The following is a 16,267-nucleotide window of genomic DNA, read 5'->3' as shown; positions in this document are numbered from 1 at the left end:
CATCTGAGGAGAATTGGGTGGCGGCCTCCAGCTTGTTGATGTCTTGGTGGGCCCTACCATTCGAAATGGGGATTCGTTGCTGCAGGACTTGCAGCCACAGCAGAGAAGACCGGTTGAAGAAGGAGGCGGTGATGGCTGCTCTCACTGCCCAGGCCGCTGCTTGATGCGTCCTCTGTAAGGTGAGGTCAGCTTTTTGTCTTCCGCCTTCAGGGCATCCTCTGGTTCCCCTGGCATATTAGTAGACGTATGCAGGGCCGTGACAGCTGCGTCGATGGTGGGTTGTAAAAGCACCTGGGCCATGTCCCTGTCCACGTTGAAGAGTCTTGTCCGTGGAAGTGGGCATGGGGCCTGCCATGGGAGAGGCCGCTTGATCATCTCTAGGAAAGACTTGGGTGTGGGCACCGTGTCTGCCTCGATGGTCTGCTCCTCGAAAATGTTTTCCACTGAAAACCCCTGGGGTTGTGCCGGGGCTTCTGTTGGCCTCTTGCCAAGCTTGGCAGATGTCTTAGCCTTGAACAGAAGTGATTTGTACAAAGAGGGCTGGAACAATCCGGAGAAGGTAGGTTTGGGAGGAGGCATGCCTTCGTCCTCAGAGAGTCTATCCTCTCTGATTTCGCCCTCTTCGGAATCCGAATCGCTGTCCCCCTGGGAGGAGTCAGGTGATTCTGGAAAATCTTCCTCATGAGTCTCTAGCCCTTCCGAGACCCTAAGCATGGGGCTGCCTGGGTCTACATCTGTGGCTGCTGAAAGGTTGCTGCCATGCACTGCTGGAAGGCCTGCATCATCATATCCTGGAAGTTGGGCATCCCTGATGTGGGTGGTATTTCCGCCCCTGTGCCAGCAGGTGTGGACGGGAAGGGCTGTGGCGAGGGTCCCGCTACTGTGGGGCATGGGGGTGATTGCCATCCTTGTGCAGCCCCCCAGATGCCCGAAGTATCAAAGGGAATCCTCACCTGTGGGGGGTGGGGTTCCCCATCTGCAGTCCTGCCAGGAGAAAGAATCCCTGGAAATCCTTCCCCAGGTTCCTGGCTAGGGGTAGCCCTCTTGCTGGCAAATGCACTCCAAGGCTCGGTGCCTCTGCCTTTCGTATTTGGAGTGAGACTTTGGGGGCTTGGAGTTGCAGCCTGCCTCTATGGCCCCCTTGGAGGAGACGTGTTTTCTCTTTGCCTTTGCCTTGCCTCCTCCTGTTCCCTTAGCAGCCTCTGTAGCAGTCTCTGACCTGGTTAGCTGCTCCTCTGCTCCTCCGGTGGGGCTGCTGGCTGCTGGGCTGGAAGCTTGAGTCCTGCCGGCATCCTCTGTGCTGCTGGGCGCCGCCATTTTGGATCATGTGGTTCCAAAATGGCTGCCGGCTCCAAATTCAAAGTTCCTCTCCCTGGGAACACGTGGAAGCAGCTTGTGACTTTGGGGCTGTGGCTTCCGCTGCCACTGGAGAGCTCTCTCTCTCTCTCGTTTCCTTGCTCTCTTCCGAGATTTGCGAGCTCCTGTGGGCCGCTATCTCTCTCCGGCACTCGCAGGTAGGCGTGGGCGCTCCGCTGAGTTTAAAAAATGCAGCGGTTTGCCGCTCGACCCCCTGGGGGGGGGAGCGGCAGAACGCTCCGGCACCGGCTGAGCCTATCCAACGTGACTGCCTTCCTGGGACTTCTCCTCGCCCGCAGTCTCGATTACTGCCCTCAGTCTCTCTTTATGACCTGGGCCATACGTTGCCCTGGGCCATACGTTGCCCTGGGCCATACGTTGCTGCTCTCTCTCTCTCTTCCCGGCCAGGAACTCAGCCAAGAGCCAGTTACTCACTCAGGCAGGGAGGCAGCGAATGCAATCAAGTAAACAGTGAGTTCAATCCTTTCTTAAATATTTCCAGGAGCTTGGAATGATCACAGCCGATAACTGGGTGGGTACCTGGTGACCAGGGCGTGGCCCTAAGAGCTTATCTGACTCAGCCCAATCAATGAGAGGACAAGGTCAACCCATCCTGTCCTGGATACTCCTCCCCTCATTATGGAGAACATAACTCTTCAGAAACAGAAAAAAGAAAAATTCAACAAACTACAGATTGATCGCTTTGACAGAGAAACCAAAAACCCAGAAAACTTGTAGACTCCCCTTCATAAAATATATTCAAGCACCTCTCTAGCATTTTACAATCTGGGTTCCTGTACTATGCAACGGGCTGCATTTGAGGGCCCAAATGGCTTCTTCCAACTCTGTAAATTAAAATGGAATGTTTTCAGGACAAATGAAAAACAAGTCATGCTATCTCATATACCATATAAATTATTTTTTTAAAATTTTGGTTATTAAATCCAATCATCATATTTTATGTAGCTCCCTATGATACTGAAAGCATGTATCAAAAAGGAGGAAAAAAAGAAAAACTTAATCAAGACAGAATTTAATCTTCCATAAAGTACTTATTGTAATGCTAGCAAGATTTCCATTGTGCCATAGATAACATCAAATATCAAATGGAGTCACATTGTATCTTTAGGATGAAAAGCAGATTAAATAGCATTTGCCTCCTTTCCTCAATCTATAATATCTCTGTATCCATATATGATATTGAACAAGATGCCAAAGAATCCACTTGCTCGATTCAAATCTTCTGTCTCATCCAATCGGAGGAATGTATGCTTGAATCTAAAAGCTCAGCAATAGGCAAACAACACTGCTGAGTTGCTCAGTAACATTAACATTCAATGGAGTTTCTAAACTACAACAAAAACACAACACGGCTGACAAAATCAATAAGCAAAAAATATGCTTATTCATTTCAAGGTATTGTAAGGAGGAATAATATTGTCAGATCATTGATTCCACATTAATTTGAGTTTATTTAACTGCACTCCCCCCCCCCCTTTATTTCTGTTACTGGTAGTTCTTGACTTACGGCCACCACTGGGATTGGAACTTCTGTTGCTAAGCAAGGCAATTGTTAAGTGAGTTGCACTAGAGTTTTTGCTGCAATTGCTAAGTGAATCATGTGATGCTTGAGTAAATCCAGCTTCCCTCACTGACAGAAGCCAGTTGGGAAGATCACAAATGGTGATCCGATAATCCTGGAATGCTGCAACTATCAAAAATGCATAAATCCCCAAATTTTGATCATGTGATCTAAGGACACTGCAACAGTCATAATGATCAGTCCGTAAGTCATTCCCCCCCCTCCCACCGTGCCATCCTACCTTTGAATGATCATTAAAACAAATGGTCATAAGAAAAGGGCTACCTGTACATACTTGGCCCCCAAATCATTTTTAAATAATGGAGAATCAAGTTGAACAAACTGAGTAGTGTCTAACTGATACCAACATTTAGCTATCAATATTTGGCCACGATTTATTAATTTGTTTATATTATACATATAACATAATATTTTGGGTTTATTATGCCTTTCAATCTATCTACATGCAGAGTATTATTAATCCACAAAGACCAGGAAAATACATGATTAAGTTAAGGAGGTGTTGAGACACTGATAATATGCATCTGCCTTAACTTGACTGCATATTTTTCTGACCCTTTCTAGCAATATTACAAGCCCAGGAAAAGACAAAGCCAGTTTGAAGAGCAGTCTACCGGTATCCTACTTCAAATCATTATGATCAGAGGCTTTGGATAAATAAGGAGAAGCTATATGCCATCATCTCTTAGTTGTAAGCTTCCCAAAGGCAACTGGTCACTCCTCACATGGATTTTAGTACAGTCCAACCAATATTCAAAGACTATATTGGCTATCATAGTCATATAAGAATCTAATAATGGCCAAGTAAATAATGGTGTTTATTTCAGCAAACATTAAATATATCATGAGCCTATCCATTTCTTCCCATTCATATATTTGAAAAACAAGCTATCATTTTAGAAGCTGGTAGGGAAAATTGATCAAAAAACACCCATCAAAATTCACTTCAATAGAAAAAGATCTACTGCCGAGCACTTGCTGCAGTTCACAAAGTACTGGAGTTATAAGTGAAGGTTTTATATGGAAATTATTTCCACCTGTTCTAATTTTTCATCATAGTTTCTTGAAATGATAAAATATAGGGTTTTTTTTAAAAAAAAGATAAAATATAGTAGTTTTTTTTAAAAAATGGGAAAATAGGGGAGGAAAAGGGTAAGAGAGAAAAGTGGAGGGTGAAAGAGAAAAGAAAAAGGAAATTGATTTCCAACTCCTTTTGGTGCAATAGAATAATGTAGTAACAAAAACCTCAAGTTTTTACTTTTATATGATAATTATATACTAGCCATTTCTATAACAATAAACCAATTTAATCAACAACACCCAAAATCAAAGTTTCATTTTTTTTCTACCTCAAGCACATTTCAAAAGCTGTTTCCAAGTAGAAACAAAATTGTGTTCTTTTCTTTAATCAAAGCAGTCAATTTAGCCATCTCTGCTAACTCCATCAACTTTTGCAGCCATTCATCCATTGTGGGAATCAAAGTATCCTTTTGCATCTCATTTGGAAACCAAGGATCCAGAGTATGAAGGAAGAATGTAGAGGCCAATCAAGCACAGTAATCCCACGGTCATTGAACCAGGTTTTGTTGCTTTTGGCAAAAGTTGCTCTCATCAGAAAAGAGGACTTTGGGCCAAGGAGCAACAGGACTTTGGACCACTGTGCTTCATTAAGACCAGGGTCAACGCAGCCGTCTACCAGGAGATTTTGGAGCCCTTCATGCTTCCTTCCGCAGACGAGCTTTATGGGGATGTTGACTTCATTTTCCAGCTGCCCACACTGCCAAAAGCACCAAAACCTGGTTCAGTCACCGTGGGATTACTGTGCTTGATTGGCCAGCAAACTCGTCTGACCTGAACTCCATAGAGAATCTATGGGGCATTGCCAAGAGAAAGATGAGAGACATGAGACCGAACAATGTAGAAGAGCTGAAGGCCGCTATTGAAGCATCCTGGTCTTCCATAACACCTCAGCAGTGTCACAGGCTGATAGCTTCCATGCAATGCCACATTGAGGCAATAATTGCTGCAAAAGGGGCCCAAACCAAGTACTGAGTACATATGCATGCTTACACTTTTCAGAGGTCCGATATTGTTCTATGTACAATCCTTATTTTATTGATTGCATGTAATATTCTAATTTTCTGAGATGGTGGATTTGGGGTTTTCATGCGCTGTTCGCCATAATTATCACAATTATGACAAATCATGGCTTGAACTATCTTGCTTTGCATCTCCATTATTTAAATGGAGTATCAGTTAGAAGTATTGGTAAAGTCTGAAACGAAACAAAAAAAGCATCTTTGGTAAAACATTCATCTTAATCACAGATTAAGATTATACCCAATAATGATAGTTGCAATTTGTCCCATCATAATATTCAAAGCAAACATTTACTCTGAAAGGAGAAAGTAATTTAAGTAATTTAGCATGTTTCCTGAATTCATGAATGTTTATAATCCATAGTTTATGGATAATTTTGGCTCTATCAGTAAATCATCATTAAGCATGTAGAAACTCTTATCTTGGTCAAAGTTCTGCAGATTCACTTAACCAATTTAGTTTATCAGTGCAATTATTATGAAATGTAATCCTAATTGAATGCAAACTTTAGTGGCAGGTGTTTTATCTATGTCTTTTGAAACAACAATAATATACCATATCCAGAAAATTGTGCTGAAAAAGTTGATTAAAACTTAAATATCCTAATTTTGATTAATGGATGTCAATTCCAAATAATCTATCAGATTTCTCAGCCACTGGAAACATTTCTGTTGCTTGAGTGTTCAGTTGATAATCTATAGTTTTATTAACTCCCCAGTTTCTTTCTAATGAAGGTGCAAGATTCTAAGTCTGTCTTATTTGTATGTAAATTAAATTTGTATGCATGTTAGTCAAATTTGTATGTAAATTGAAACAGGCTATTGTCAGTCAAATGTTTGTCTTAGTATGTAGTATTTACTTCACATTTCTATACATGTAAAACTTAAGAGATACTTCCAACTCCACATTTTAAAACACAATCATACAGCACATAATCGTATACTAATGATTATTCTCCTTCCTCAAACTGACAAACAGCTGAAACCATCCAATGGTTTCATGAGCATCATCAAATATACATCCTACATATTACAAAAGACATGCAACTACTTGGTGAGGCTCATGAAAAACTTTTGTAGATTCAGGGATTCATGAAAACATTGTGCAGCTTCAGTAGTTCATCAGCTTGAGGATGGAGAATGCCCACCATTGTTAGTAACAGGCAGTCCATTTGTAAGTATGCATTGTCTATAAATCAAATATTCTTAACATGGGGACTGCTTATAAAACATTTTAAAATGTAGGGGAGGGGAAGTAATTGTTGCTAGGTGCTAGAAATGAGAGCAACAAGCAAGCTGTTCAAAAGCCCATCACTAACTTGTTATATTTTTAGTGATACTAGTAGAATTGCTTAGTGATCACAACTGGGACTGGAAATTCCATTGCCAAGCAGAAAATCACATGATCATGATGGACTTACACTGTCACTTCCACTTCAGTCATTAAGTGAGTCACTGCTTTTATTAATCACATGGCCCTAGCTTTTGATTTTAATTCTACATTTTCAATCAATGGCTGAAATGTTCACAGCGACCTTGTCTATTATATCAAAGCAGCTCACGTAACAGCTTTTAATTCTAGCTTAGATATAAAATCGTTAGAGGCAGCAAAAAATCAACAAAATCTTAAGTATATCATCTTATGTATAACAAACTGTTCTGCAGAGATCATTACACTGTCCACCATATTTCCTGTTTCACAAGGCGTTCATTAAACATAATGGTTCAGCTATAGTGCATTATAGAGAAATAAAAATTCATTAGTACTCGATTGCTAAACAAAACTCCTTCAGTGAGGTAATGTCAACATATAAATTATCGGTATTAATGTTTACCAGGTACTAGAAAACTTTCAAATCAATTTATAGAATTTATGTAAAAAAATGTAGTCAAAGATGACATTTCAGAAATAACCATTTAAAAGTCTACAAACTGGCTTTAATCTAATTCAGTAGCTCTTTAATAACTAAAATGTAAAATGGTTTGTCATAAGATCTGACAATATCTAATGGAATGTGCATTTTAAAAGTATTTGTGAGGCAAATTTAAAGTGTATCAGGTAAATAAGTGGTGAGTAAAATGGAGATTGTAAGTTTTAATCAAGGTTTTGCTGAACAAATCAAAGAAATGCCTACAAAAGAGAAATCTTTCTTCCTAAGCCTTTCAAGGATACTACTTCATTTAAAAACAGCAACCTAAAGCTTGCTTTCAAAAAGACTGACAGAATTCCTTATAAAAAATTCTGAAGAAACCAAGCCTAATAGCCAATAAAAGAATATGTGTTTATAAATAATTAGGACTACAAAGAAATACTAAATGTACACCTTTTAAAATAATGTATGTGCCTCCCATCTATACTTCAGTGGTAGTTATTTACAATATTCTTAAACCAAATCAAAAAGGTCAAACTTTAAATATATATGGAAATTACAATTTTAGAAAGACTACATAAGAGGAAAATATTTACAAAGTCCATTGAGAAATATCTCAGTGTTTTACACTAATGAAAAAAATCAAGTTCATTATTAGAAGCTGAAAATAAGTACAGGTAGTCCTCAACTTACAACAGTTCATTTAGTGACCTTTCAAAGTTACAACAGCACTGAAAAATGTGACTTATGACCATTTTTCAGAGATGCAGCATCCCCATGATCATGTGATCAAAATTCAGATACTTGGCACCTGATTCATATTTATGACAATTGTAGTGTCCCGGGGTCATATGATCACCTTTAACCATCTTCTGATCAGCAAAATTCATGGGTAAGCCAGATTTACTTAACCACCAACTTTATCAACTGCAGTGATTTACGTAATAACTTGGCAAGAAAGGTTGTAAAATGGGGCAAAACTCACTTAACAAATGTCTCACTTAACAGAAATTTTGGGCTCAATTGTGGTTATAAGTTGAGGACTACCTCTATATATCATGATTTAGCTGCCCACCCTGTCAAAGTGAAGTAATTACACTGAGTTGAAACTAATCTAATGTAGATGTGTTCTATAAATGGACCGGAAGATCCCTACAGAAATCACTGGATATATCATTCAAATCCTCTGTTCACCCAAATGCCAATATTCAGGCACAGGCACACTACTGAGATAGAGGCCTCCAATCAAATCTGTCCCCTTCCCAAATCTCTCCTAGAATTTTCAACTCTGGTATCCTTCCAGGACATGATAGGAGATAAATATACATGGGCACTATAATGAAGTAACTGTGCTCATTTCTGCAGGGAAAATGTGATATTAGCTGAAATCTAACAAGGTTCCATCTTATTAGTTCATATTTTTTAATGTTCATAGTTTCAATTGGAGTATCTTTTACCAACTTTAGCTGACTCACTGATAGAACTTTTGAAAGAAAATGGAGTTGATTATTCATGTGCTAGTTACTTCCAGGTTGGGACAATGTCTTGTATCTGGATCATTTTTTAGCAACAGATTTAATCATTAGAAAATACTGGTTGCTGGCTGGCAATCTTGGTATATATACAGCACCTCGCACGCACTGTTTTCCTATTTGTTCCCCGATTGAAACAAATGCGCCAGTAAAAGTCTCCTGAACATGAGCTCAACTCCGAGTTTAGATAGACCCATACTTTCCAGGTTTGGTATTTTAACAAATAAACAATCAATTCATTCTCTGGCATATTTCCTTTTTTCACTGAGATATAATCATCTATCAAGTGGAAGAAAAGAATTGCAAAACAGAAGCATTTGGGAACACAAGTGTTCTTTAAATCTAGATGTTTTTCTTCACACCAGGATTAATATAAATATATCTTCAAAGTTATCTATAACTTTGTCTATGTAGCTTTTCTTAAATATTAATACAAGAATATAAAATTCTTATATACTCATGTATTTCTGTCCCTTACTATTACCCCAGCACAACCCAACTGTTTTTCTTAAATTGATTTATGCTACTACTTATGCTTTCCCCAACATTGTTTAAAATTTCTCCTTTCAAATTCTTCCTCCGTAAAACCAATCTTCTGTGAAAACTTTGGTATATTTACTCCCTATATTTCACTGTCTCTGTAATAAACCATAAATTATGTCAATTCTTCATTTTCTTTCTATTCTGTGATACATTGCAATCTCTTGATTTAATACAAATTATATTAGTAAAATACATCTCCCATTATTTGAAACAGCATTCTTATATTCACAAAAAAACCACTTTTTCAATTGTTTATTAAGTAAGTCACAAGTATACTAAACTATAGTTTAATAAATCCCAATACTAGGTACAAACTTCTAAACCAAATCACATTATGGTTTACTATATTCTGTACCATAGCCAGAGTACTTATTAGGACTAGATCGTAACAGAAGCATGCCCTGTTATGCACAATTCCTAATGGGCTTAAGCTGTACCCTTTTAATGTAGAATAATTTAAAGTTAGGCAACCAGAAGAAATTTATTGCTTCAAGAGATGGTACTTAAAAGGTTAATGACATTAAAAACAGGCTTACTAGAAGGAACAAGGAACAAGTGTCTTTCGATGATTATTAAATCAGAGAATTAAAAATGGAATTTGGTAACTCAAGATAATAAGCCTTTGAGTGCTGTAAAAAGACACATGTCCACCATGCTGTTTATGAATTCCCCAAGGTCTTCATCACATTAGAAGCTGTTCAAAATAAATTGCTGAATTAGATGGACCCTGATCATAGAAGGATGAATTCAGGATGTATAGCAAATACTGAAGCAGAACATAATGCATACAATAACTGGAACAGTGTACAAAAAAGCAGTATCACAATTCAGCTTTATTTACATACCAGTATCTCTCCGCCCCAGAGTAATCTCTGTAAGTACTGTATTTTTAATTAGCTTATCTCGGAGTCTGTATTGTACAATAATGTTTTGAAAACTTTGAGCTAAACACCAAAGAACTAAAGTGTAGAATTGAGATATACAAAAGCTATTCCTAGCTCAAACTTCCATCACTAAAGATTAATATTCAAATGTTTAGAGAGATAGAGAATTGCTCATAGTGAAAACAACTGTCGACACAGAACTTCATAAAACCTAAATAAGGAGTTCATCAGATCTTAGCTCAGTAATAGAACTATTAAACCAAATGCAAAAAAAGAGTTGCCAATAAAGGTGAGGCACATTTATCACTTTCCTGAGAAAAGAATAAATAAAGCTAGTTGCAGCATAATGGCTGCATCTAGATAAACTTCAGCAAGGATCCCAGAAGCCAGTATATAAAAGATGTTGTTATACTAGTGGAACATTATTGACTGTATCAGCAATAAACTGACTCCCTAAAAAAATATCAGGATAAGTGGTGCAAATATATTCTAATATACAATGCAAATGCCTTGGTGCTTGTAAATAATGAACAATGTGGCCCTGATAGGTTGTGGCCTCCAAGATCATCAACTGTTGGTTCTCTGGCTCCAATTCTCCATGTTAATTGTCAAACACAAGACAATAAACTTTTAAAGAGAATTATTACTTGCTTGCTATTGACACCTGTCTAACACGTAAGGACCAGATACGGTATCTGGGCTGATTCTCTACTACAGTTAAATACTGGTATACTGAAAGTAATGGCAAAGCTATATTGGCATCATGCATTCAATATAGTTTCTCTTATGAATCCAGTCAAAATAGTTTACATAGAAAACCTAACAAAATAGCAATACTTTGTAAAATTGTTCAGAATAACTTTTTCTTCATCACTAAAATCTATTGAAGGTAATACAGTAACTTTCAGTCTCTTTAACACTGACTTGGCACCTCTCAGTTAATAAGCATAGGATTCAGCTGTAAAACTAAAGACATTTACAAATTACAAAAGTAATTTCAAATAGTTTTCCCATTTTACTGTACGCTTACAATTTCCCCGAGATCTAGCAAGCTTTTAAAAAAACTTGAATTCACTATTATTGCTATTTATAAGGAAAGCACTCAGATGAAGAATTGGTATCAACAGGATATATACAAACCTCACAAGTACTTGGCATCTCTCCTTTATAATTTTAATCAGCATAGCTATAATGGTGCCTTATTCCGCTAGCATGCTTTAAATCTCCATACAACTTGATTGCAGCCCTTAAAAACAATTTGAAAACCATTCATTCCTCAAAAAGACAACAGTAGTCTACAGCTTTACTGAAACAAAACAAGAATTTAACTAGTCCAGCATCACTTCCAGCAGTGATCAGCCTAAAGGTTCTATGAAAACTAAGAGGGCAAAAATTATCTGCTATCTTTTGGCTCCAATCTTATCCAATGGCATTCTGCCTACAAACCTGAAAGATCCATTTAACCTATAATGGCTAATAATTATGAGAGAGCTATCGTTCATGAATTCCCTTATTAAGCTATTTAAACTATAAATAATAATTATATTCTGATAGTTATCAACTGATAACTGATGGAATTCCAATTATAAAAGACAATAACCAAGAGCAAAGATTGAAAATCTTTGTTCAAATACATGGTTAATTTCTTCAATTACCTTTAAACATAAAAGTGCTGTTTGTCATAGTTCTTCATTATAGAGTACCCCAAATGCCTGTCATTTATTTCCATAACAATATTTCAGGCCCACTGATAATGAAACCTGTAGTTTGCTTTCTCTGATACTAATCTTGCACAAATCTGGACAGAAGTTGTTTAAACAAGTAACTTCTGATTATTGACATCTTCAAAATATGAGAAGAAAGAATGATCCATCAGTCCTGCATATAATTTTCTTTCTTCATCTTAAGGATATTCTTTTCCAAATTCTTCTTATTTCAAGAATGAAAAGGCAGAGAAAGCTGAATTATCACTTTGGTAAACAAAGCAAGAGATCCTACTATATTCTGTCAACAAAAAGATTTTCTCAAGGAACCATTCTTATAAAAAAATAGTTGCAAATACCTATAAAGTACCACAAGACACAAGGATGCCTGAAGAGAGAAGTACCTAAATAGTGACAATTTTACACATTATTGGACAAGACTATCTATAAAATTTTAAGTTTGCAGGAAATCATTTAAAAACTCAACACTTTCTCAGTCAATAACATATACCACACACATCCATCCATCAATAGCTAAATATGCCATTTGATCTGTCTCTTGTGTATTTCTCTCCATTTGAAATTATCTTCCACTTTTCTCTGATACCAGTACTATATACTTTTCTGGAATTCAAGAAAGGGTGCATTCTTTGAAATAAATGAAGTTTATCCAAGTTCAGGATCAACTTCCTCTTCCAATCTCACATTTTCCTGTGCAGGCATCTTAACCTTAGTCCAACTGTCTTCAAATACACTTTTAAGTAGGTACATTCCCTCCACTTTTCGGGCCTATGATCTCCAACCGTTAACCTCCCTGCTTCCTCCCTGATATGCATTTTCCTGCGGCCTTGCCGCAAGTCGTTCTCCTCCTTAGGCTCATCTCCTTCGCTCGATGATCAGAGTTTTTAACCGGCTACGGTGGATTCCCGGTTACCCATTCCTCTCCGGCAACTACAACGCCAGTCCTCATCACGCCTTCCCCAACATCTGTCCTTCACACAGACCCTCCGTTCGGCCAGGAAAACTTTTTTCCCTCCATGCGCCCTACACCAAGCGGTCATTAACCCATCCCCTCTTATTTCATTCCGCAACACTTTTTACGCCCGTTAACACTTCAAATGGAGGCAAGTCATTCCCATGTGCCGCAGGACAAACCCTCAACTCTGTCCCAGATGCCAGCCGCCCCGAAAGTCCATCCTTACTCATTCCTATGACCACCACCCCCAGCCGCGCCACTGCCATCCACCCGGCTCACAAGAGACAGATCCCCTTCCCTCCTCTCTCAAGGACGCCCCCCTTAAAGGCAGAGATCGTCCCGGAAACCGGAGAAACTTTCGCCCAATAACTATTCCCCCCCTCAGGGTGGGGCCAGGGCCGGCCCCGAGGCTCCCAGAACCGCCTCGGCTCGGTTTTTAGGCCGCACCTCAGGCCACCCGTGGATCGGGTAGGAAGAGGGAGTCGTAACGGCCATAGGCCCCATGACAATGCAAAGCGGGGCCGGCCCGCCCTTCTGCCGTTCTGGCTCGCCCTCTCGGACAAGCTCGATCGCCGGCTTCTTCCCAGACCCACTTACTACTCCCATCACCACTCCTAGTGCAGCGTCGGCGGCGCCATGATGAGCCACCTCTACCTCGCTCCTCTTTCCCTCCCTCCCCACCAACCCCACCGCTTCCCGGCTCGTATCACCCAGGGCCGGCCTGCTCCGGCTTCGCACTCACCTTCATGTCGGGACATCCTAGTTCAGAGGAGAAGACGGCGGCAGCGGCCTGTCCCGGCCCAGCCCAGGCCCGTCCCGGGCTCCAGTTCCCCCCTCCCACCCACCCCCCGGCTCTCGGCTGCTCGGCGCCCGCTCTGCAGCTTCGGCCCGGACCGTCTTGGCCTAGCCTGGGCTTCCCTCCCCCCCGTCCCCAAGTCGCCCCTCTTGGTGGTGTGCACGGCTCGGGAGGGCTCGCCGGGGCTGGGGAGCGAGCGAGAGCGCGCGCGCCTGTGTGTGTGTGTGTGTGTAGGGAGGGAGGAGACTCGGTTCCGGTGGCGGAGGAGGAGGAGGCGAAGGTTGGCGATGGTGGCGGTAGCAGAGCGGAGAGGGCCTTTCCGGGTAAAGAGAAGCGGCGGTGGCGGCGGCGGCAGTTTCCCTCCCCCCCACTTTCCCCTAAGCAGCAGCAATGAGGCGGGCGCGCGGGCGAGTGCCGCCGCGGTGACACGGTGACTTCGTAAGCTCGCTCAGCCCCAGGCCAGCTTGTAGCGCCGCCTTCCCCCCCACCCTCCCCAACACCCGCTCGACCACGACAGCGGCGGCTCTCGACGGCCTCTTTCGCCTAGTCCCCTCCCCGCGCCATCCGCGCGCGCGCGCGCGCCGCCACGCGCGCTAACTCACTCTCTCTCTCTCTCTCTCTCTCTCTCTCTCTCTCTCTCTCTCTCTCTCTCTCTCTCTCTCTCTCTCTCTCACACACACACACATACATACACACACACACACACACACAGACGGGGCGGGCGGAGGGAGGAAGGGAAAGAGAAGGAGAGAAAAGAGAAGGAGCGAGAGAGTCTTTGGACGGTAACAGCGCCGCCGCGACCTTCTCCTGCAGCCTCCTTTTCTTCCTCTCCCGCGGAGAGGAAGTGGAAATCGCCCCGCAGAAGCCAGGTAGCGGTAAGGGAAGAGGCGGCGGCGGCTGAGCAGCCCAAGTAAGAGCCTGCCTTCTCTTAGGACTGAGGTTTTCCCGCTCGTCCCGAAGCCGACCTAGGATCATGCGAACGGAGGGCAAGGCGAGGCGTTTAGCCATTTAGAAATCTGTGGACATTCTCAGTCATCAAATTTGTCCCCCTCCCCCGCTTTTTTTTTTACAGGAGGCAACTGGACTTTCTTGTTTTTGTCTTTGAAGAAGTTTCACTTCTCATCCGAGAAGCTTCTTCGGCTCTGACAGGATAGTGGGGAATGGAAGGATTTATATTCCTTGCAGACAGTCCTTTGCATCCTTTTCAGAGGGTCGTTGAGGAATTTGGAGGCTTTGTCTGTGTCCTCGGGGTCACCACGTTTCCCCCCCCCCAAAGAATCCTCCTCAGTTCAGTTTCAGAATTTCCTATTGTACAAACTTTACAGGTGGTTACCCACATCTTTAATTCCCTGGCTTTCTTGGGTCTATAAGGTATGCTGAAAATAGTATTTTTCCTCAATTCTCCCAATTATCTTAAAATCCCTAGCAACTTTTCTCAACTAGTTACTGTGCACTGAACTGCCACATGGGAACAAGTGGTATTTAAGTTGGATAGTTGGTATGTTCAAATAATGAACAGTGGTACAGAGGATCAAAAATGTGGGCATAATTAAGTAATTGCAGCTCAGAGCCTGTCTTGTATCACTTCCTCCTAGAGCAATTATGAAGCAAAATCAAGCAGGCAGCTACATCAACGTTTAGGTTTCAAGATTTTACTGAGAAGAGCTTGACTGCCTAAGGAAAGTGATAGCGGAACAGATACACCTTACAAATGCTCTCCTTCCTGGAAGAGAAAAGAGAATATCTGTTGTAAAGATGTCCTCCCCTTTCAACAGTCAGAGGTTCATGATCATTCTTAGGAAACTAGATTTATAAACTACATTTTGAAGAATCCATACAGTGTGGGGGGGGGGGGGGGAATTCAGAATCTAAGTCTGTACCTTGTAGATTTATTAAGTCTATGAATGTGAACATTTTCCTCAGTTAGAGGAAAACAGATATTAGAACTTTTTCGAACTATCTCTTATTTTTCAAAAGTTCCTCAATAAAAACTAGCTAAAGACAAAGGACACAGAATTTCTTTATCTTTGTCTCTTAATTAATGACTACTGCTATAAAGTACTTTAAGAACAAAATTGGAAATCACTAAGTCAGTGATTGCTGATTTTTCTATTTTCTATTTCTATTTCACTCCTTTCCTTGAGCAGCAGTCATACAAAATCAGCTTTTTTCCTCAAGACTAATTATTTTTTTAACTCTTCAACATCTTCTTTATTACATTTAGAAATTTTTTTTACAATTATCACCCCGTCCCTCTTCCTGCCCTCCCTCCCCCCGCCCTCCCAGAGCAAAGTACAGGGTATAAACATTTAACAACCATACGCTAACGTAAGCTAACTAATTTTAACATGTTACTATTCTTGTGCTTTAACTCCCCCTTTATTAAACTAACTTTGAATAAATTGTAATGTCCTTTATGCCTTCATTCATAAGCTAACTGAAATTTTTTAGTCCGGTATTTGTTTTGAATATAGTCAATCCATCTTGTCCAGTCCAGCTTGTACTTCTCATCCGAATGATCTTTCAAATACGCTGAAATTTTGGCCATCTCTGCTAAATTTGCTACTTTTAACGTCCATTCTTGGATGGTAGGCAACTCTTCCTTCTTCCAGTATTGCGCCACTAACAATCTAGCTGCCGTCGTTAGGTTCAAGATCAGATTAGTCTCTATAACAGTACAGTCTGGAACTATACCTAACAAAAACAACTGGGGTGTAAACTTTATCCTCTTTTTCAGCATATTTTGAATAACCCACCATATTTTTATCCAAAATGCTTTAACTTTTTTACAAGTCCACCAAATATGGTAGTACGTGGCATTAGCACAATCACATCTCCAACATTTAGATTGTAAATTCAGATACATACAGGCTAGCCTTTTTGGATCTAAATGCCATCTGTACA

General features: G+C 40.7%; 1 protein-coding gene across 3 annotated transcripts in view; it reads right to left on the bottom strand.

Moving 5' to 3' along the window:
- Positions 1 to 13,816, bottom strand: part of KCMF1 (potassium channel modulatory factor 1) — a 48,131-nt gene extending 34,315 nt beyond the window's left edge. The window contains exon 1 of one of the 3 annotated variants that reach the window (XM_081943218.1): positions 13,310 to 13,816. In XM_081943218.1, the coding sequence (XP_081799344.1) occupies positions 13,310 to 13,325 (16 nt within the window). In that variant the 5' untranslated portion in view covers positions 13,326 to 13,816. Of the gene's footprint in view, positions 1 to 11,028; positions 11,141 to 12,793; positions 12,813 to 13,309 lie in introns of those variants that run through there. The other 2 variants (XM_081943217.1, XM_081943219.1) reach the window with 2 other exon arrangements.
- Between the last annotated feature and the right edge of the window lie 2,451 nt (positions 13,817 to 16,267).

This window comes from Natrix helvetica (genome assembly GCF_964273705.1).
Source record: "Natrix helvetica genome assembly, chromosome: 2".
Classification (NCBI taxonomy): Eukaryota; Metazoa; Chordata; class Lepidosauria; order Squamata; family Natricidae; genus Natrix; species Natrix helvetica.
This window is presented reverse-complemented; position numbering and strand designations above follow the sequence as displayed.